At 43.2% G+C, this 22,263-nt stretch overlaps 1 protein-coding gene across 1 annotated transcript in view; it reads left to right on the top strand.

Annotated features, from left to right (window-relative positions):
- Positions 1–1,185: 1,185 nt before the first annotated feature.
- Positions 1,186–22,263, top strand: part of LOC124721957 (protein artemis-like) — an 80,557-nt gene continuing 59,479 nt past the window's right edge. The window contains exons 1-3 of the mRNA XM_047247122.1: positions 1,186–1,579; positions 1,662–1,923; positions 8,925–9,184. Coding sequence (XP_047103078.1) covers positions 1,471–1,579; positions 1,662–1,923; positions 8,925–9,184 — 631 coding nt within the window. The 5' untranslated portion in view covers positions 1,186–1,470. The remainder of the gene's footprint in view (positions 1,580–1,661; positions 1,924–8,924; positions 9,185–22,263) is intronic.

Below are 22,263 nucleotides of genomic sequence, written 5' to 3'. Positions count from 1 at the left end.
TTATTCTAAGTGGAACAAGCAACTGCCATATAGTGGGAGAAATATGTTGAAAACATTATAATGAGCTGATTACATTACATTTCACACAAAACCAAATATTTGAATAATTTTCAAACAATCTGTAAGTGAACAAGGTGCTAAAAAACTAATGTCATCACAGGAAGGAAGCAAGAAAAATTAAGTGACTAACAACAGAAGTGAATGAAATACATACCAAAGAAATCAGCAGCCTAAATGAGCCAACTTCTTCACTTTCGTATTTGCTTTCTTGTTGTTAGAAACTGTGTTGATTCCAATAAATATCGGGATCCTACAGTCTTCAACATTCGTTTGTCCTTGTTCACTTGATCCTTCTGATACAGTTTCTGTCGCTGTCTGTAGGCACTTTCCTTGTCCCGTAATAGTTTTGCTCGAAGTCTAGCGATCTGCACATTCTGACACTTCACACGCTTTTGTAAGACACTAATAACTGCACTTAATCTAACCACTTCATCGTCAAAGCAGGCTGTGTTGACGATTCACACGAATCTGGCACTGACACATGGAGAGTTGAGCTGGCTGCTTCTGTGTCATAGGACTGTTTTACAACTTTAGATGGATTGTCGAATCTTTGTGGCAGTTTCCTTTTCATCGTCAGCTGAGGTGGCTTATTTGGGATGACAAACAGTGTGGGTACTGCATTCCACACGAGTTTATTATTGTCTGCGTTAATGAACTGGTTTTGTTCGAAATGTCGCGAACAAAACATAATATTATTACGCAGGTAAACTGGGACTTTTTTCATAAGGTCTCCTCGTCTGCTATCAACTAGCCATTTTCTGCTCCTAAAACGAAACAGCAATCATTAATACGCATGTAGTTTGCAAGTGAATCCTGACGATACAGTTTAGTAACATGATGGTATATACCTCTCAGGATCCTTAGAACCTAAAATAAGACAGCTGTGGTGGCTTCTTCCTGTTGTTACTGCAATTTATTGCGCTACAAACGCTCCCGCTTGTAAAAAAACATTGTAGAAATCAAAATAAACAACCACTATTCGCTTTCACGATCGTGCCGAACTCACAGTTTAACTTACTGGCCGCTTGGGGCACTGCTGGCGCGGTAGGCAACAAAATCAAGGCGAAGTATCGCGACTGTTACGTTAAGACTGTTAAGTTTTTGCGTTGGCGACACTGGTATAACAATACACAGGTGGTGCGTGACGTTTTTAAACGTAGTGGAAATGTCAAAATTGTCAGTTTAGTGTAACGTCGGGAAGCTTAGTGAATTGAAAGTTCCTCTGCGCCTTATTAATTTAAATTCCTGTTTCTGCGGAGGAAAAACAAGCTGTTTTCTCCCCAACTACAGTACATTTTAGTACTGTTCTTATCGGCAGGCGCATATTTCCATCGGCCAATCGTTATGAATAAAGTGTAATTAGCATTACAAATATTTTTTGTTCTGTTTTTATCAGAATACATAGAATAAATGAGCACATTTGGTGGTCGTATGCAAGAAATTCCTGACGTATCTGTGGATAATTTTGAAAATGAAAATCTGCGATCAACAGCTTTCTTCCTTAGTCATGCGCATACGGGTATATACATCTATATATTCTGGATAAACGTGGACATAAGACTTGCTGTAGGCTGCTGGTAACATTCTTTCCCTAATTTCAGATCACATGAGGGGCTTATATGAAGTTGCTTTCTACGAGCGGCTACAAACTGCAGAAAGGGAAGGTTATAATGTTTATTTGTATTGCACGGATATTACACGTGTTTACTTAATGAATATGAGTGGTAAGAAACTTGATAAGTATATAAAAGTGCTGCAGCTGGGACCATCCTTAATAGAAGTTCCATTCTCAGAAAACCCTCATGATAGTAGAACCCTAGCTGTCACCTGCATACCTGCTGGACATTGCCCAGGCTCTGTAATGTGAGTATAAGATGACGACCTTATGTATAAATCACATATGAAACACACGGAACATGAATTATGCATTTACTTTAGCATCTGTGTGTTGACAATAGTGTACATAATTAATGGATTAATTTCTTTTGGGTTTGCAAGGAATTGTGATTTTTGAAGCGTTGCAGCAAATGTTCACCTTACATATTGACACCATGGTACTGCATGATGTCTATGTGGATTGAGATTAAGTCAGCAACCAAATGAACATTTACCTACAGCTCTCTGCGTATATAATTTCTCATAGGTGATTCACTTAAAAAAATTAATGGCACTCTCCAGGGTAATTTTATCTTCTATAAAAAAAAAAGTTGGGACCAAACTTGCAGCAATAGAGAAAGAAATCCGCCTTTTAGTTCTCGGAGAGAGGACTGAATGACACTGTGTTACTTTCCTTTGGGGCAAAGATTATAACTTTCTTACAATTAATGTGATTTAGTCCATGATATTTTTGCAGTGTAAATAGGTAACACACATGTGTATGAGTGTGTTCTTTTGTTAGTCAGCTCTGGGCGAGGATATTGTATGAAAGCTTGGCAGCGATTTGTTTTGTATGTGCCTGCTGACTGTTCAATACCTCAATTACATGATGTGTGGTTAGCCTCACTCCTTCCATGCATCAGTGCAGTCAGTTGTGTAGCAGTACTAGTTTTCTAAAACCAGAACTGTCAGACTTAACGGCTGGCCAGTACTTACTTTTAGGATGCGAAAGTCTTAGTACTGTAAACTGACACACACAGAAATACAAGGAACTAGCTTAGCCTTTGCAACTATCAGTTCTTTACTTAGGGATAAAGAAGGAATAGGTTGAGTAAGGACAGAAAGGAGAAGCAGGTCACACAGATATCAGGATCAGAGGAACCCATCTGCTGTGAGGACAAGGGGTAGAGATTTGAAGGGGGAGGTGTCAGAGAGTAAGAGGTTAAAAAGTAGTACTGATGCAGCTTAAACCTAGAGATGATAGAGTAAAGGGTGAAAAGTAAAAGTTACATTAAAGGGAAGAGGAATAAAGTGAATTATGCCATTAAGAACTGAACATATCCAAAGTGTGATATTGTAGATAAGTTCAGTTCAACTTATGCATGTAATTTTTTTTCTCTGATATGGCGTTGACCAAATTCCATATACATCACACATTGTAAAATTCAAGTCTGTACAAATTTGCAAACATAATGTTACGGTGAGTGTTAGACAGGGACTCAAATCTGTCAAAGGTCTCAACTTCAGGTTGTAGACTGGTGCACAGTTTTAATCTGCCAGGTAGTTTCAAATTGCTGTATGCTCCATTACAGAGGAAAATTCTTTCTGGAATCATGCGGCAATGTCAAAAGGCAGTATGTAAAGTGTTTTGTGTAATAAACAAGATGTGTTGGTCTGATCACTATTATGTAGTACACTTGTTCAATCGAAAGAGAAATTTATTGCTTTTGCACAAGGATAACAAGTTAGAAATAAATCCTGGTTATAACAATGAGCTACAATATGTTTGCTTCTGTTGGCTGCTTGCCACTGTCTTCAGCATGTAGCTGTCTGGCACACCAGCTCCAAACAGTGCGATGGTGTGTGAAAAATCTGAGTGCTGACCTAAGAAAACAACACTCGTAGAGCTGGAGTGTGCACTATGTGCACAAATCACCACCAGCCCTTCATGTACAGATAGTATCTCCCCCCCCCTCCCCCCTATTTCTCTCTCTCTCTCTCTCTCTCTCTCTCTCTCTCTCTCTCTCTTCTTTCTCAGCACTTGCATCACCAACATAGGATATCACATTCGAAGCACTAAAACTTGTAATATCAATTTAAATAATGGAAGAACGCTTCTTCCATACTAATATTAACACTTTTATACTGTTCGTTACCATAGCAGTGATGCATTTCGAGCTTGTTTAACAAGTTAGCAATTATACAGCAGCAAACATTTTTTGTTTATTAATGTGGCATTACTTGCTTATTGTTAGTGTCCTTCTGATCACCACAGTGATGGCATAAATAGTTTATAAAAACATGTTCCCTTTAAGATATGAAACTACCAAATGAGTCATTGGTACTTCACCAGTCACTCCCACTCTCCACTCGCTGACCATGACCAAGCTGGAGTGCAAGCTGTGTGTCCAAAGTCAAGTTCCAGTCTGTTGTCCATGCGTATGTCTCTCACTGGGCATCCTGTTGGTGTGTTGCCATAAATTTGAACATTTGCGCGGAATTCAACTGATAGCCTCTGTCCTGATTTATTATTAGGGTTATTCAAAAAGAAATGAGTTGGAGGGTCTAAAACTGCTGAAGGGCTCGCAGTGCCATTGCTTGTGGAGGAAGGGGTGCTCCCTATAGGAATGCTCAGACCCCAAACTCACCACTAGAGGGATGTGGGCACACACCCATGTGTGAAAATAGACGAACGGAGGCTTCTAAAGAAAAGCAAAGGGATGCAGTGCATTTCCTCAAAGCGGAAGGGATGTGGTCAATGGAAATTCATCAAAGAATGACAGAAATGTACAGGGAGTACTGAATGTCCATTGAAATTCTGCTGCTCAAACTGACCCCTGGGGCAATGACTGCCCCCATAATTGGTCAGTCTTCAATAATGAGGACGATGTGGTGTGCCGTTGGCTAATGACACCTTTACTTCTTTGAATCACTTGCCCCATACTTTGGGCCTTGCAACAAACCTGCACTGCTGTTTGTACACTTTTGCCATTATTTCATGAATTTCCATTCGACAAACTCCTTCCCCTGTCAGGAAACACATTTCATCTCTTTGGATGATCGATGTGTGCATGTGCTCGCACTGATGTCATGTGGTTGTGCACCAGTGGCCAACTAGCAGCGAGTTTGTGGCCTTAGTAGTCTTATGAGGAATGCACCTTCTTCTGTAGTCAATGGCATTGTGATCGCAGCAGCAGTCTTCATTTTTCACCCCCACCTCATTTTTTTTTTTTTTTGAATGACCCTAATAGGTCACCATTTTTTCAAACAAATTTAGTGGTAGTCACCTGGCTCCTACTGCTCACTTGTGGGTGTTCCAGCTTTTATGGTGGATGGTAGACAGTAATGGATTTTAAAAAGAATCATTAGTTTATCATGAAATTTTACATTAAGTTATTGTTATGTGCTTTAACTTGCCATAACTCTGCTTTATAAAGTTAAGTTACGTCTCTACTTTATAAACCACTATACTGTGGAAATGGTGGAAGGTTAGAAAATTTTACTGCTTACAGAGTTACAGAAGTGGGTGGTAGGTGGAAAAGGCAGACTACCCCTGCTCTAATACATTGTTCCAAAGGGGCTTTGTTGTGCATGTCACTTGAGTCACTGTGAATTTGAATGCATGGCTTGTGTCTGGGTTTACTAAGTAATAGGTGGAGTCATGAGCAATCACAGTCAAGTTTAGGCTTGCTCTGTTCACCTGATGTCACATATGCTCCAACAGCCAATGAGCATTCAGTAGTGTTCTAGGTGCTCTGCTGTGCATTATTTAGTGAATTTTTACTCAGTTTGTTTTGAGTTGTCCACTGATGATGGTGGTAAGTGGCAAATTCTGCATAAGCAAGCCAGAGGCATAATTTGCAGGATACGCACTTCCTTCAAGCACAAAGCCTCTCTATGCACATACCACGACTATCACTTGGAACTGGAAACATGGCAATCACTGTCAGTGCCTGAACCAGCACTGACTGCCATTGTACATGAATTGGACTATGCATCTTCTGTGCATCATATTTGTAACAGATCACTAATGGGACATGTGTTAACAGGATTACAAATAAAATACACTTTTTGTGTGAAAATATGACTACACTATAGCTATATACATAACTGTATTTTTACTGTGATCTTAACATGCAATCAAATCATACAAGAAATTCATCAGTTGAGTAAGTGGCATTGTCAAGCAGAAATTGTGTCAATTTATTTTTAAAACTATTTTCAGTCTACCAGAAACCTTGACACAAATGAAGTGGTCAAATATTTTTATGGTTGATACTTTGCACGTATCTGTGCAAGAGTCAAGTAAAGTTTTAGACAGTGAACGCTATTTTGTTTCTCATGTTTCCAATTTGTGACCGGTTCTTCATAACAAATTCTGGAAGATAGTAAGTGTGTTCGTGTGCACGCAAGACAATAACAAATGGAAGCAGACAAAGTAAACCAACTTTCTAATGCTTTCATCATCATAATTGGCAATTACACATGAGCAAATATTACTGAACTCAAGTGTTAGAGATGAGCGATGTTATATGATTTGCAATTCAAGTTGTGATCCTCAAATCAACCATTTAATAATTCTATGGCTATTTCATTTATTCTACATCTACATTTATACTCCTCAAGCCACCCAACGGTGTGTGGCGGAGGGCACTTTACGTGCCACAGTCATTACCTCCCTTTTCCGTTCCAGTCGTGTATGGTTCGCGGGAAGAACGACTGTCTGAAAGCCTCCGTGCATGCTCAAATCTCTCTAATTTTACATTCGTGATCTCCTTGGGAGGTGTAAGTAGGGGGAAGCAATATATTCGATACCTCATCCAGAAACGCACCCTCTCGAAACCTGGCGAGCAAGCTACACTGTGATGCAGAGCGTCTCTCTTGCAGAGTCTGCCACTTGAGTTTGCTAAACATCTCCGTAATGCTATCACGGTTACCAAATAACCCTGTGACGAAACGCGCCGCTCTTCTTTGGATCTTCTCTATCTCCTCAGTCAACCCGATTTGGTACGGATCCCACACTGATGAGCAGTACTCAAGTATAGGTCCATATGGTGTAGCATCTTTACTGGTCATGATGCTTGCATCATCAGCTCAGTGTTAAAATGAGACAGAAGGTCATTTATACACTAATGAGTCAAAACATCATTGGTCCACTGTTGAAATGCTACAGCAGCATTTCTTCATAGTATGGATTCAGCAAGTCGCCAGTAGGTTTATAGAGGTATGTGACATGGGATGTGTATGCATAAGTCACGCAATTTCTGTAAATTACGGGCCGGTGGTTTGTTCCATTGGGTTCATATCAAGCAAATTGGTGTAGCCAAGACATCAGTATGAGTCCACTATCATGCTGCTCAGATCACTTAGCACGATTCTGGTCTTGTGACATGGACAGTTATCCTGCAGGAAGATACCGTCACTGTCAGGAGTGACATCAACTAGAAGGGATGCAGGTTATCTACAATAATGTTCTCATAGTCCACAGCAGTCGTGGTGCCTTCAGTTACTACCACAGATCTCATGAAAGTCCAGTTGAATGTATCCCATCGCATAATACTGGCCCCACTGTCCTGCGTACAGTGCGTGTTTCGAGCAGCTGTGTTCCTGGATGGTAGTGTATCCAACAGGACTATCCTATTTGGTGTAATGAAAACAGTAATCCATCCATGAGGTATGTTTCCATTGATCCCCAGTCAAATTGTGATGATCCTGCACCCACTGCAATCAATTAATGATGTCATTGGGTCAATGTTAGAGTACGTAGCGTCATCTGCTGCAAAGCCCCGTGTTTGGGTGTGTCCATACAGGAGACAGCCCATCTAGACACTGCAGTAAGGGGAACTACCTTTGTGGCTGTCCTTCCATCAGAGATAGATGTCTAGTAATTTGTAGCAACAATATGGGCATCTGGTACCCTTCTATAGGGCTGTGTTGAAGTTGTTGCCAAGATCATACTGCAACCAAATGTAAAACAAATGTCCAACAATGTTCTTTTATGCTGGCAAAAATAAACAAGATGAACAGTGGTTAATCTTCTAGAAGACTTAATCTATCATTGCCACTTACCACTATTGTTGATTGGGAAAATGATGCCATCATTCCTCTGAGTAACATGGACCACACACTGCCTCTGGTAGCTGCCAATTTCCATTGAAGTAGTGATCAGTATACGTTCTGGATGGTTCATATATGTATCCTCACCCCAAGTCCCTTATGGAACCATGTACAATCAAAACTGTGCGCTTTTTTTAAAATTTTTTTTTATTAGCCAGAACTTTTTTTTTGAAGTTTGTCAGAATAACGCAGACTGCCTACTAGAAGAGGGGCATGGGTATGAGTGTATTGGACACCATATGTGGGATGAGGATTAGACAATACCTGTAGAAAATTCTGACTGACTCCTCAAACACAAGTTGTTGCTGCTGGAATATGAGAATATGACATAGCAACACGCTCCTAGCACAAGACTCAGATTCACAAAATATTCATAGTCAATAACCTAATATCTCTTTTAGAAATGTAATTCGCAGTAAAAATCAAGATTGAAAAAAAAAAAAAAATTATTACAAAAAAAATTCTGATTTATACTTCAGCCTCAGCTGCACATTTTTAAATTAATAACATGTTTCGATCTCTCTAGATTAACCTCAGATGTACGTAGTTGTGTCTGCAACCCATTGTCTCTGTGTCAGAAACTTATATCAGAGTACTGTACTCCTATATGAGGTTCTGACAAATACGTGACAGGTTCTTGATACAACTGCATAGATCAGAAGACAATCCAGAAAGATTAAAACATGTCATAAATTTAAAAATGTGTGACTGAGACTGACGAATAAATGAGAATTTTTTTCAAATATTATTACAGTTGTTCTTTCACAGTGAATCATTAATTCATTGAGAGAAAGAGAAGAGCAATAGTTTATGAATGTCCTGATTATTACCAGCAATTTGTATTTGACTCTAGGTTTTACATACAGGTTTCCCTTCACATGTGCATTCCCATTTTACCATGTTTGCATGATGTATACTTCTGCTTGGCATTTTGAAGTAGTATCTTCAGCTCTATCTGAATATTGAAGAAATGATTTAATAAAATTTTATGGTGTAATAGTATTTCATTATTGAATTTTATGTCAAAAGAATGTTTGTTAATGTACTTTATAATTGATTAGAACAAAATTTGTTCCTGTAAACAACGTGTTTCAATAGTTCAACATCTTTTACTATACCTGCATAATTTTTATAATTTTTATTTGTTACAGGTTTTTATTTGAAACTGACAAATTTAGTGTCCTGTATACTGGAGATTTTCGAATTTTACCTGAAGATATTTGCAAGTTCACATCTTTAAGAAATGGACAATCCGTAAAGAAGATCCACACTCTATATCTTGATACAACTTTTCTAGATAGAGCTTACTATTATTTTCCTTCTCGTGCAGAGAGTGCCTCCACAGTGTGCAACAGAATTCAGGAGTGGCTTCAGTTAAGCCCCAACCACATGGTTGTGATTGATTTACCAGGTATGTTGAACTGTTTTTTTTTAATGATGACAGTTTGCTACACTGGCTACCATTTTTAGTGGGTGTGGACCCTATTGCAATAAAAATAGGTTGGACTTACTGCAGGAACACACAAACTAGTTATAAACTAGTTACCAGACTCATCATACTCAGATTTTACAAACTTGATTCATGGAGCATTGAGATAACTACCACTGTGTCAGAAAATTTTGTGCTCTACGTTTGTAAAAGTTGCAATAATTTAGACATGCATACATACCTGTTCGCTGCGTGAAACGGGAAAATACCTGGAAGCTTAAAATTGTGTTTCACACTAATACAGGAGCAGAGTCCTTTGCTATTGGAATATTGGGTCCAGGTTTGAGTTCCAGCCTGTCACACTGTTTTTGTCTGCCAAGAAATTTCACTACAGTTCATACCCTGATGCAGATTGAAATTTTTATTGTAGAGCTTTGTAATTATCACTCTCATAGACAGCATGCTTAAGTAGTACCTTGCAGTTCTTGTAATCTAATCAAGCTTTGTGTGTTCACACCTCTAAGTAATGTACCTCGGAACATTGTCGAACATCATCACTTTAGTGACCTGTGTGTTATGGTGCAGGGAGTCATAATGTTGTATGGTTATACAGACCTCCAAATGTTTGAACATGGTACACTCACCTGTTAACGTTACTGTGACACTGTACTCCTTTCCTGTGTGTCTCTTTTCAGGAGTGCATTCAGCCACAACTTCACTTTTGTGGACGACAATGCACAGTTGCATCAAACTGTGTTGCTGAAGAAGTGCTTAGAACATTAGGATATTTAGTGAATGGATTGGCCTGCCCATTCCCTCAATTTAAATCCCATTAAGCACATGTGGGGTTGGGGAGAAATATTGCAGCTCATCCACTTGCACCAATGACTGACCAACACCTTTTGACCCCAATAGTGGAGGAATGGAATGCCCTTCCATGAAAGTCTGTTACTGTCCTTGTGGCTAACGGGTGTATGTTGTAGACCACACATTGCTGTCTGTGGCGCTCTCACACCCTATGAAGAACCATGTCTCACCATTTGTAATGCCCAGGGGCTATCATAAATTGTGGTGACTTCAGTGTGATTATTATCTGTACATAAAAGTGTCATTTCTGTTTGTCTCATTGCATATTTCTTCCGGTTACCTTCTATGCTACATGTAGTAGTTCTTTGTATGTATGGTAAAAGTTTCATTGAGCTATGGCACTTGGCAGTGAAACATCTTGCAAAAGCTTCTTTCTACCTTAAGTTTTGCACACCTCTTTACATATGTAAATGTGTAATAGAGATAAGACAGAACACAACTGCTTCAACTCTGATGCTTCAGCATAATCCTACATTGTTAAAAGTTCTTCCTAGGGGGAAGAATAATAATAGGGGTTAAAGAATACAAAGCAGATCAAATATTCAGAATCTATAAAAGCATACCAGGCCATCAAAGCACCATCGTTTACATAACTGAGAGGGCATACATAAATGTGAAGTCCTCGAAGGTGTTCTCTAAGGTTTGGAAACATGAAAATTGAATGGGGCCAAGCTGGGACTGTGTGGAGGATGATAGATGACAGTGAACCCAAGGCGTCAGATTGTTGCAAATATCGCAGCGCTCAAGTAGAGTCTGGCATCGTCATGCTGAAGGAGAGGGTGCTCCATGTGTGGACAAACTCTTCAAATATGAAACTTGATTATGACATGCTTTTTCCTACACACTGACATAGTTACATTACACACAACCATGTTACATGCTACAATTCGGAGCCCTCTAGCAGCAGGGGGCTGCAAATATGGAGACATGAATAATGAAGATGTAGAATGTTAATGACATCCATTTCATTTAAAATGCTTTAAGAGTTTTCACATTAAAAAAAAATCAGTGGCATTACTTTTTCAGCATGCCCTCGTGTTTTTGGAACTCTGAGTAAGGGTAAATGAAAAATAACATCTTCAGTATACTCAACCAGCTGAGGAAAGTATTCAAAACTGCGTAATATTTTGTGATATGTCACCTGCAGTTTATAAACCAGCTACAGACTGCAAAAACTCTCCATAACTGAAGCAGCTGTATCCTTACAGAAAATGTCACCAGGAAAACATCTGCAGAGAAACAGAGAAGAAATATCAAGGAAACAGAGTTGAGTAGAGTACGCCAGAAACCTCTGAAGATGTTGATGCCATAGTGTAAATTGAAATTTCTTAGAGTAATAATTCTAATTCCATTTTTTTTCTGTGGAGATTTCATTTCTCCTTCTCAAGGGAAAAGAATGGTAAAGAACAAACCTAGCTGGTGCATGGCTCCCATACTGCATAGCAACCAGGAAGTATTTGTAACACATGTGGATGAATTAAAACATTTTGTACATCTTATACCCCTACATTTGTATCTGCTTGAAACACATGCTCACATACTGTTTACCGGAGTAACAGCCAGCACTGAATGGATGGCCTCAGTCATGTCTGAGCCAGAGGTAGAAGTCCATATACGCATGATACATACCACTCCACTCCTGTCCTTCTTAACAGGAACTGAAGCAGCTACTGTAAAAGAGCACATTCTATTTATTATACACTTTGTAATGTCTTACTGTCACTCAAAAAAGCATAGGGTAGAGGGGTTCTCATATTGCACCTCTTCTCTATCATTCTTGTTCATAGAAGGATCTTCCAGCCCTGTAGGCCCGGGGGTAAGAATAGGCCCAAGGTATTCCTGCCTGTCGTAAGACGTGACTAAAAGGAGTTTCACACCTTTCAGCCTTTACGTGATGGTCCCTTGTAGGGTTTGACCTGCATTATTCAAAATTTTCCCGAAGAGCGAGCCAATTGGAAAAGGGCATCATACATGGTGCATCATGTCCATCGTGCATTGAGATCTTTCACCCACTTTCTTGCCGTGGCATTGCCATCCCGCTCATCCTCCATCTCTTGAGCCAGGACACCTTCCTGTGTGTGTTTTCCACCACCCACTATACAGTGTTGTCTTCTGAACCAACAAGGACCATGGAATTCTTTGCACCTCATATACAGCATGGTAGCCAGTCCTTTGTGGTGTGGCCACTATGTATGCTGTTGGTTGTAGCCCCCTGACTACACAGGGATCGCTCTGCTGATACCTGCTCTGTTAACTCCCCACGTATGCCAAGGAGTAGATGCCCATCACCCTGGGGCATCGGGACTCTGGCAATGGCCATCCTACCTGGTAGCCTTTGCTGTGGCTGGATGGCGCCCATGGTGAGGGCTCCTGGTCGGAGTGGGTGGCATCAGGGTGGATGACGCATGATGAAGCGTACCATGTCATCACTTGCTGGTGATCAAATGCCAGCAGTCTGTAAGTGTTCCAAGTCTTAGTACAATGCAAGGAAGTATGATCCTAAATTGTTCCTCTCCCTGACCACACCATGGGAGGAATGCCAGACTAAGGATGGCAGCGATCCTTATTCAACCCGGTACCTTGTGTATGTACGAGAGCTGATGGGGACTCTTTTGTCTCGGTGAAGCCTCAGTTTTTTTTGGAACATTTACAGGACAAGTTTGGGTGGAGGGCTTGTCCAAAATGCGGTCAGGGTCAGTCTTGATAAAAACAGCATCCTGTGCCCCAGTCACGGCCATTACTCGCTTGTGACAAGCTGGGGGATGTTTCCATCACAATCACACCTCATAAGAGCTTAAATATGGCCCAGGGACCTTCTTTTGCAGTCTAATGATGAGCTGCGCGCCAACATAGAGCGATGAGCAGTTGATTTCATCCAATGCGTCCATCAGGGTCCGAGGGATAATCAGGTTGACACTGGTACCTTCATCTTGGCCTTCAAGGATGACACATTAGCTGAGAAGGTCAAGGTGATGGTCTATCGCTGTGATGTCAAGCCATAGATCCCTCCCCCAATGGGGTGCTTTAAGTGCTGGAAGTTCAGCCATATGTCGTCCCACAGTACTTCCAGCATCACAAGTCGAGATTGTGGACGTCCATCCCATCCGAATACTCCACTTGCCCCGCCTCCCATCTGCCAACTGCGGAGAGCATCATTCCCCTTGCTCACCAGACTGCAGGATTTTACAGCGAGAAAGAAAATCGTGGAAAACGAGACCCTGGACCGACTGACCTAAACTGAGGCCAATAGGAAATTCGAGTGCCTACATCCTGTGGCTATGACCACCTCTTATGCTGCCGTTATAAGAACAGTTGTAGCTCCATCAGTTCCGCGAGTTCCAGTCGGCTTTCAGAGCTGGAAGACTACACCTGCCCCATTGATGGTGCACTTCCTGCCCTGTTGCTCCCCCTCCACCTACCTCGGGAGTACTGTCTCACAACTATCGGGGACACCAGTCCCCACTTATCAGCCGGAGAAGCATAAGTCTTCTTCGGCTCCTCTTGCTAGGAAGGGGTCCCTTGGATCACTCCATTCCCAGGTTTCTGCTAGTGGGAAAGATGACACCCACCAGTGGCTGAAGTGCCCAAAAGTAGCTGGTCGTAGGGCTTCATGATTATCCTCAGTCCTGGAGACTGAATCAGTGAAGCTCTCCCAGCCAGGGAAACCCAAGGATCAGTGAGAGAAATCCAGAAAGGAGACCCCCAAGCCAAGGAAAATGCAGTGGCATCCACATCACCGCTGCCTACAGGCTTTGCGTCTGAGGATGAGGTGAAGATTCTGGCATCCGCTGAGGACCTAGATCTCGCCAGACTCTCAGATGCAATGGATATAGCCTGTTCAGGAAATAAGTTGGTGGCAGCAGGTGACCCTGAGGCGTAGACTTCCTCATTGAGTATTTCATGCCTTCCCAGTCTGAAGATCATGTCATCCTCTAGTGGAATTGTGGCAGTTTTTTCCACCACCTGGCTGCACTATGGCAATTGTTAAGCTTTACACCTGCTTTCTGCATTGCCCTCTAGGAAACCTGGTTCCCGGCAGTACGGACCCCTGCCCTTTGCAGCTACAGGGGATGTTACAAGAACCGTAGTGAATATAATAGTGTCAGGTATAGTTTGCGTTTATGTCCTGAACTCGGTATGTAGTGAACCTGTGCCCCTTCAAACTCCTCTTGAAGCTGTGGCTGTCAGGATACGTATGACACAGGAAATAACTATCTGCAACATATATCTCCCTCCAGGTAGTGCGGTATCCCTAAACGTATTGGCTGCACTGGTTGATCAACTCCCTAAACCTTTCTTACTTTTGGGAGATTCTAACACCCATAACCCCTTGTGGGGTAGCACTATGCTTACTGGCCGTGACAGAGATGTCAAAAATTTACTGTCCCAACATGACCTCTGCCTCTTAAATACTGGGGCTGCTACACAGTTGAGTGTGGCTCATGGTAGTTACTCAGCCATTAATTTATCAATTTGCCGCCCAGGACTCCTCTCGTCTATCCACTGGAGAGCACATGATGATCTGTGTGGTAGTGAGCACTTCCTCACCTTCCTGTCACTCCCCCGGCATCATGCCCACAGACGCCTACGCAGAAGGGCTTTAAACAAGGCAGACTGGGTAGCCTTCACCTCCCCTGTCACCATTGAATCTCCCCCACATGGTGCCTTCGATGTTGTGATTGAACAGGTCATTACAACGATAATTTCTGCAGTGGAAAATTCAATCCCTCGTTATATATGGTGCCCCAGGTGAAAGACAGTCCCTTGGTGGTCGCCGGAAGTTGCTGAGACAATTAAAGAGGGTCAGAGAGCTCAACAGTGACATAAGCGGCACCCTTCCCTAGAGCACCTAATAGCCTTTAAGTGGCTCCGTGCCCGTGTTCGCTTGCCTATAAAACGATGGAAACTGGAGTGTTGGGAGAGGTACGTGTCAACCATTGGGTGCCATACATCACCTTCCCAAGTCTGGAAGAAGATGAGACGTCTTTTTGAGTACCCGACCCCAGCAGGTGTCCCTGGCTTTAACATCAATGGTCTGCTCTCTACCAACCCAGATGTGATTGCCGAGCACTTTGCTGAGCACTATGCTCGAACCTCCGCGTCGGTGAACTACTCCATAGCCTTTCACATCCTCAAAAAGTGGATGGAAAGGAAAGTCCTTTCGTTCGCTACATGCCACAGTGAACCCTATAACACCACCTTTACAGAGTGGTAGCTCCTCAGCGCCCTTGCACATTGCTCAGACACAGCTCCTGAGCCAGATTGGGTCCGCAGTCAGATGATTAAACATCTCTCGTCTTATTACAAGCGATATCTCCTAATCATCTTTAACCAGATCTGGTGCGATGGCGTCTTTCCATTGCGATGGCGGGAGAGCACCATCATTCTGGTGCTAAAACCTGGTAAAAATCTGCTTGATGTCGATAGCTATTGGCCCAGCAGCCTCACCAACGTTCTGTCAGCTGCTGGAACGCATGGTGTGTCGGCGGTTGGGTTGGGTCATGGAGTCATGTGGCCTACTGGCTCCATGTTAGGGTGGCTTCCAGCAGGGTCACCCTACTAGTGATAATCTTGTGTTCCTCGATTCTACCATCCGAACAGCCTTTCCCAGACGCCAACATCTGGTTGCAGTCTTTTTTGACTTACGTAAAGCATACGACACAGCCTGGCAACATCATACCTCGCCACAGTATATGAGTGGGGTCTCTGGGAACCGTTCCTGATTTTTATCCAAGACTTCCTGTCGCTCCATACTTTCTGTGTCCAAGTTGTTGCTTCCCATAGTTGTCCCCCCCCCCCCCCCCCCGCCCCCTCTCTGTACTCAGGAGAATGGTGTTCCGCAGATTTCTGTATTGAGTGCATCTCTATTTTTAGTGGCCATCAACGGCCTAGCAGCAGCTGTAGGGCCGTCAGTGTCCCCTTCTCTGTATGAGGATGACTTCTGCATTTCATATTGCTCCTCCAGTACTGGTGTTGCTGAGTGGCGCCTACACGGAGGCATTCACAAGGTGCAGCCATGGGCTCTAGCCTACTGCTTTCAGTTTTCAGCCATAAAGTCGTGTGTCATGCACTTCTGTCGGTGCCGTGCTGTTCATCCGTACCATTCATCCTGAACCTGAACTTTATCTTAATGATGATCCACTCACTGTAGTGGAGACATATCAATTCTTAGGACTGGTTTTCAACGCCCGATTGACTTGGCTGCCTCACCTTCGTCAGCTCAAGTGGGAGTGCTGTCAGCACCTCAATGCTCTCCACTGCCTGAGCAACACCAACTGCGGTGCAGGTTGTTCTACACTGCAGTAACTCTACAGAGCCCTTGTTCAATCCCGCCTTGACTATCGGCTCTGGTTCACGGTTTGGTGGTGCCCTCAGCGCTGCGTTTCCTCGACCCAGTGCATCACTGTGGCGTTCGCCTAGCGACGGGAGTTTTTAGAACGAGTCTGGTGACCAGTGTCCTGGTGGAGGCCGGAGTCCCTCCATTGTGGATCCGATGTGCACAAGTGCTTACTAGTTATGTTGCACACATTCGTAGTTCCCCTGTGCATCCGAATTACCATCTCCTTTTCCCACCCACGGCAGTTCATCTCCCACATTGGCAGCCCAGGTCAGGGCTCACGATTGCGGTTCGTGTCCGATCCCTTCTCTCTGAAGTGGAGTCCTTCCCTTTTCCACCTCTACTTGAGGTCCATTCATGTACACCTCCATGGTGCCTGGACCTTTTGCATGGCCTGAAGGACTCTGTTAACCCCGCCGCTCTCTGCTGTCACTTCCTCTCGGTTCTTGACATGTTCCGGGGCTCTGAAGTTGTTTACACTGATGGCTCTATGGCTGATGGTAATGTTGGCTTTGTCTATGTCCACAGAGGCCATATTGAACAGCATTCCTTGCCTGCTGGCTGCAGTGTATTCAGTGCAGAGCTTGTGGCCATATCTTGTGCGCTTCAGTACATCCATTCATGTTCTGGTGAGTCGTTTCTTCTCTGTTCTGAGTCCCTGAGCAGCTTACAAGCTATTGACCAGTGCTACCATCACCATCCTTTGGTAGCGAACATCCAGGAGTCCATCTCTGTTCTGGAACGGTCAAGTCTTTCAGTGGTGATTGTGTGGACCGCAGGACACATTGGAATCCCAGGCAACAAACTTGCTGACAGGCTGGCCAAACAGGCTACATGGAAACTGCTCCTGGAGATGGGCATCTCTGAAACTGACTTGCATATTGTTTTACGCCACAAGGTTTTTTGGCTTTGGGAGATGGAGTGGCATAACAGTATGCACAACAAACTGCGTGTCATTAAGGAGACTGTGAATGTGTGGAAGTCTTCCCTGCAGGCTTCTCGCAGGGAATCAGTTGTCCTTTGTCAACTCCATTTTGGCCGTATGTGGCTCACACATGGTTACCTCCTCCATCGCGAGAACCCGCCTCAGTGTCTCTGTGGCTCCCAACTGACAGTCGCCCACCTCTTGCTGGACTGCCCACTTTTAGACACTCTGAGATAGACTTTTAACTTTCCCAGCACGCTACCTTCGGTGTTGGGTGACAATGCCTCAACAGGAGCCTTACTTTTACATTTTATTTGTGAGGGCAGGTTTTATCATTTGATCTGAGTTTTAGTGCATGTCCTTTGTCCCTCTGTGTCCTCCACCCTAGGGCTTTTGGGGTGGAGGTTTTAATGTGTTGCAGGGTGGCTGGCTTCTCCTTTCTTATTCTCATTGTCAGCCAGCCATGGTAATCTGCTTTCTTGTTTTTAATCTCCTCTCCCTGTTTCTTGTGTGTGTCTGTGGTTTTTTTGTCCTGTTTTGTCCATTGCAGTGTTTGTTGTCCTACTGTCGTTCTTCTGGTTCTTCCTTTTTCCAGTTTTTGTGCTGTACATTTTCTTTGTTTCCTTCTTTCCCTTGGGTAATTGTTCTAATGGGGTGAACAAGGGGCCGATGACCTCGCAGTTTGGTCCCTTCCACCCTCCCCCCCCCCCCCCTCTTTAAACCAACCAACCAACCATCTGTAGAAGATTTTAATGCATAGGTTGTTGGCTCTGCCTTCATCTGCATGAAGGACTGAGTTGTTGAGAGCCTCATGTAGTCACAGGTGCTATGACTTCAGAACAGTAGGTAATGAGCACTGCATTAGGGTGATTTTCTGGCATTGACCTTAGCTCCTTCCAGCCTTGCAGTCGCTGCCTTGTGGAAACTGTTTGGTGGTTTGATTCTCAATGAATACTTCATCCGGATAGAGCAGTCCTTGAAAAGAAACTGCTAAAATTGATGCTTATTAGGAATGGATTATGCTGTTAAGCTGACTGAATATTTTTGAACTCCAAAACAGTTATCAGTATCTCTTTGCAAGTATCATTGACCATTCCACTGAAGTGCCTATCCCAAAGTCCCATAAACGCCCCCCCCCCCCCCCCAAAGTCCATGAACAGTTTGGTGATTTGATGAAATGATGAGTGCCACTCTGCAGTTGGAGTCATATATATGACACTGAATGTTCAAATATATATAACCTTCCAACCCCTTGGGTCACTGGCACAAATGACTGACAAAAAATCTGAGAGATGGAAAAATGGCCATGATATTTCTGCACCTATGAAATTATTCAGTTTCAGAAATGTATCAAAGCATTCGGGAGCATTTCTGGCAGATATGGCAGCTTGCCAAAACAGCTGTAATGAATCTAGTGTGTCTAAATTATGCTTGGGAGACAACATCGGCAATGTCGGAACATTTCAGTTTTCAGTTACTGTTACCATGAACCAAAATAGAGCTTTGCATAATCGTAATTTTGTGATGGAAATGATTATATGGTATTTCCATTCAGTCACCAAGGAATACAATTGCCCATAGTCCATATTGGAGCTGGAGTCAGTATTAGTTGAGATTTGGGGCACTGTCCCCTGGACAACTTGTTGGAAAAGGCAGTCTTGAACTTCCTCATCTTCGTGACACCAGGAAAGGACCATTCATTGCCCAGTAGTTTAATGTTGTCTTCACAAGTTGCATAGGAAAAACTCTGGAGTGAATGACCAAGTAGTGCTAACTCTTGGTTTTAGATCTGGGACCCATATCCATTTTCAACATGCATTCAGGAGATGTTGCTCTACTCTTGATGATTTAACCAGCCAGGAGTTGGTAACACAAGATGCTTTCTTAAGCAGACATCTTACATGTGTTCTCCAAGATCTTGAAAATGATGTGTGTCCTGTGTGATCTTGAAAATGCCTCTGACACTGCCGAGGGGATAAGATAATTGGATGTATTAAAAAATAAAACCTTCCCCTCTTCTTATTGCCCTTTTTGCCAGGAAATTGTTTCAAAGATTGAGCAGTTGATACCTCATGGAAAATAAATGCACAAGGAATAGTGTCCCTTCAAGGAAATCTTAGCTATAGCAAATAGTAATGTATAATCTGCTATATACCTCATAAGGTGGCATAGTGGTTAATAGGCTGGACTAACATTCTGAATGATTCGGGCTTAAATCCCTGTCCAGTCATAAATATTTCCTTAAATAAACTAGGGTGCTTGACATAATGGTTCTTTTGAAATGGATGTATTCAGTTTCCTTCCCCATTCTTATACTCCATCTGTAACATCCTCATCATTGACTGGATATCAAATCTTGATTTTATCCCTATCCTTTCTTTCATTTTTTATATAGTCTTCAGTTCAGTGCTTGTCGTCTGTGAGTGATTTTCTTATTTTCTGCTCTATATCTACATAGTGTTGTAAAATGCTTGAGCATTTATAAGTTGGGGCAAATTCCCAGGAAACATGCCTCGGAAAATGCCCAAAATTCATAAACGACTCTGCATTTATGCATTTTGCAGATTGATTGGAAAATGACACTTATAAAAAATTTTAAGGTGATATTTTGTATTGGAGGTGTTTTGCAACACTTGTTCTGTAGTGTTTGGGTAACCAAGTTGCTGTTTGAGAGTTAGAGGAGGGTTATTAGGAGAAATAAATGGGACTGTAAACATAACTATACATTTTTAATGATGCCAATTGTTGGGGTAACGCATAATAAAAAAGAAAACAAAACCCAAGTTTAAAAGTACACTCCTGGAAATGGAAAAAAGAACACATTGACACCGGTGTGTCAGACCCACCATACTTGCTCCGGACACTGCGAGAGGGCTGTACAAGCAATGATCACACGCACGGCCCAGCGGACACACCAGGAACCGCGGTGTTGGCCGTCGAATGGCGCTAGCTGCGTAGCATTTGTGCACCGCCACCGTCAGTGTCAGCCAGTTTGCCGTGGCATACGGAGCTCCATCACAGTCTTTAACACTGGTAGCATGCCGCGACAGCGTGGACGTGAACCGTATGTGCAGTTGACGGACTTTGAGCGAGGGCGTATAGTGGGCATGCGGGAGGCCGGGTGGACGTACCGCCGAATTGCTCAACACGTGGGGCGTGAGGTCTCCACAGTACATCGATGTTGTCGCCAGTGGTCGGCGGAAGGTGCACGTGCCCGTCGACCTGGGACCGGACCGCAGCGACACACGGATGCACGCCAAGACCGTAGGATCCTTCGCAGTGCCGTAGGGGACCGCACCGCCACTTCCCAGCAAATTAGGGACACTGTTGCTCCTGGGGTATCGGCGAGGACCATTCGCAACCGTCTCCATGAAGCTGGGCTACGGTCCCGCACACCGTTAGGCCGTCTTCCGCTCACGCCCCAACATCGTGCAGCCCGCCTCCAGTGGTGTCGCGACAGGTGTGAATGGAGGGACGAATGGAGACGTGTCGTCTTCAGCGATGAGAGTCGCTTCTGCCTTGGTGCCAATGATGGTCGTATGCGTGTTTGGCGCCGTGCAGGTGAGCGCCACAATCAGGACTGCATACGACCGAGGCACACAAGGCCAACACCTGGCATCATGGTGTGGGGAGCGATCTCCTACACTGGCCGTACACCACTGGTGATCGTCGAGGGGACACTGAATAGTGCATGGTACATCCAAACCGTCATCGAACCCATCGTTCTACCATTCCTAGACCGGCAAGGGAACTCGCTGTTCCAACAGGACAATGCACGTCCGTATGTATCCCGTGCCACCCAACGTGCTCTAGAAGGTGTAAGTCAACTACCCTGGCCAGCAAGATCTCCGTATCTGTCCCCCATTGAGCATGTTTGGGACTGGATGAAGCGTCGTCTCACGCGGTCTGCACGTCCAGCACGAACGCTGGTCCAACTGAGGCGCCAGGTGGAAATGGCATGGCAAGCCGTTCCACAGGACTACATCCAGCATCTCTACGATCGTCTCCATGGGAGAATAGCAGCCTGCATTGCTGCGAAAGGTGGATATACACTGTACTAGTGCCGACATTGTGCATGCTCTGTTGCCTGTGTCTATGTGCCAGTGGTTCTGTCAGTGTGATCATGTGATGTATCTGACCCTAGGAATGTGTCAATAAAGTTTCCCCTTCCTGGGACAATGAATTCACGGTGTTCTTATTTCAATTTCCAGGAGTGTATTTCTTGAAATAAAGTGCAGTTTATATTAAGTAGGTAGTAGTTTTACTTATACTATACTACCACAAAAAATAGAGTAAAAAAGTTTATCCATAATGATTTTCCTTAGGGATGAATCATGTGCTGATTCCAATTCCATGATTCCAAGAATTGCTGATTCTCCAAGAATGGACTAGTATCAGAATTGAATGATTCTAGTGTCATAGGCATCAATGCTTTGTTATTGAGTCCTTTTTATGTTAGTGTTCTCGTTGTATCTTCACAACAGTGCAGTCATACCAAAGTAGAGAAAGAAAGGAGCAGAATAGAAACCTATAGTCTCTTAAATGTCACTACAAATGACAGTAAACCATTTTTTCCCACTGAAAACAGTTTAACATTTAGGAATACATTCATTATCAAGAAACACATGTCAGCCGTTTAATACACATGGTAATAATTTTGTTATCAATAAGTATTCTGTAGTAATATTCAGAGATTTGACACAGATTATAAATTGTTATAAATTGTGTTACATCCCTCATTTTAATTGGTAAATTATACATTCTAGCAGTAAAAACTTTGAAAAGTAGTTTTTTTATATAAATGCCCAGATTTTGGGCATTTAAAATGGCTGTGGACAAATTCCCAGGCAAATGTTCATTTATGGATGTCCTGCCCACTAGGCATTTGTCCTGCACACATCACTATATCTGCACCTGAAGTGACTGTTCCTC

Source organism: Schistocerca piceifrons, chromosome X (genome assembly GCF_021461385.2).
Source record: "Schistocerca piceifrons isolate TAMUIC-IGC-003096 chromosome X, iqSchPice1.1, whole genome shotgun sequence".
Classification (NCBI taxonomy): domain Eukaryota; kingdom Metazoa; phylum Arthropoda; class Insecta; order Orthoptera; family Acrididae; genus Schistocerca; species Schistocerca piceifrons.
The sequence above is the reverse complement of the archived record's forward strand: the minus strand, read 5'-3'. Positions and strand labels throughout refer to the sequence as shown.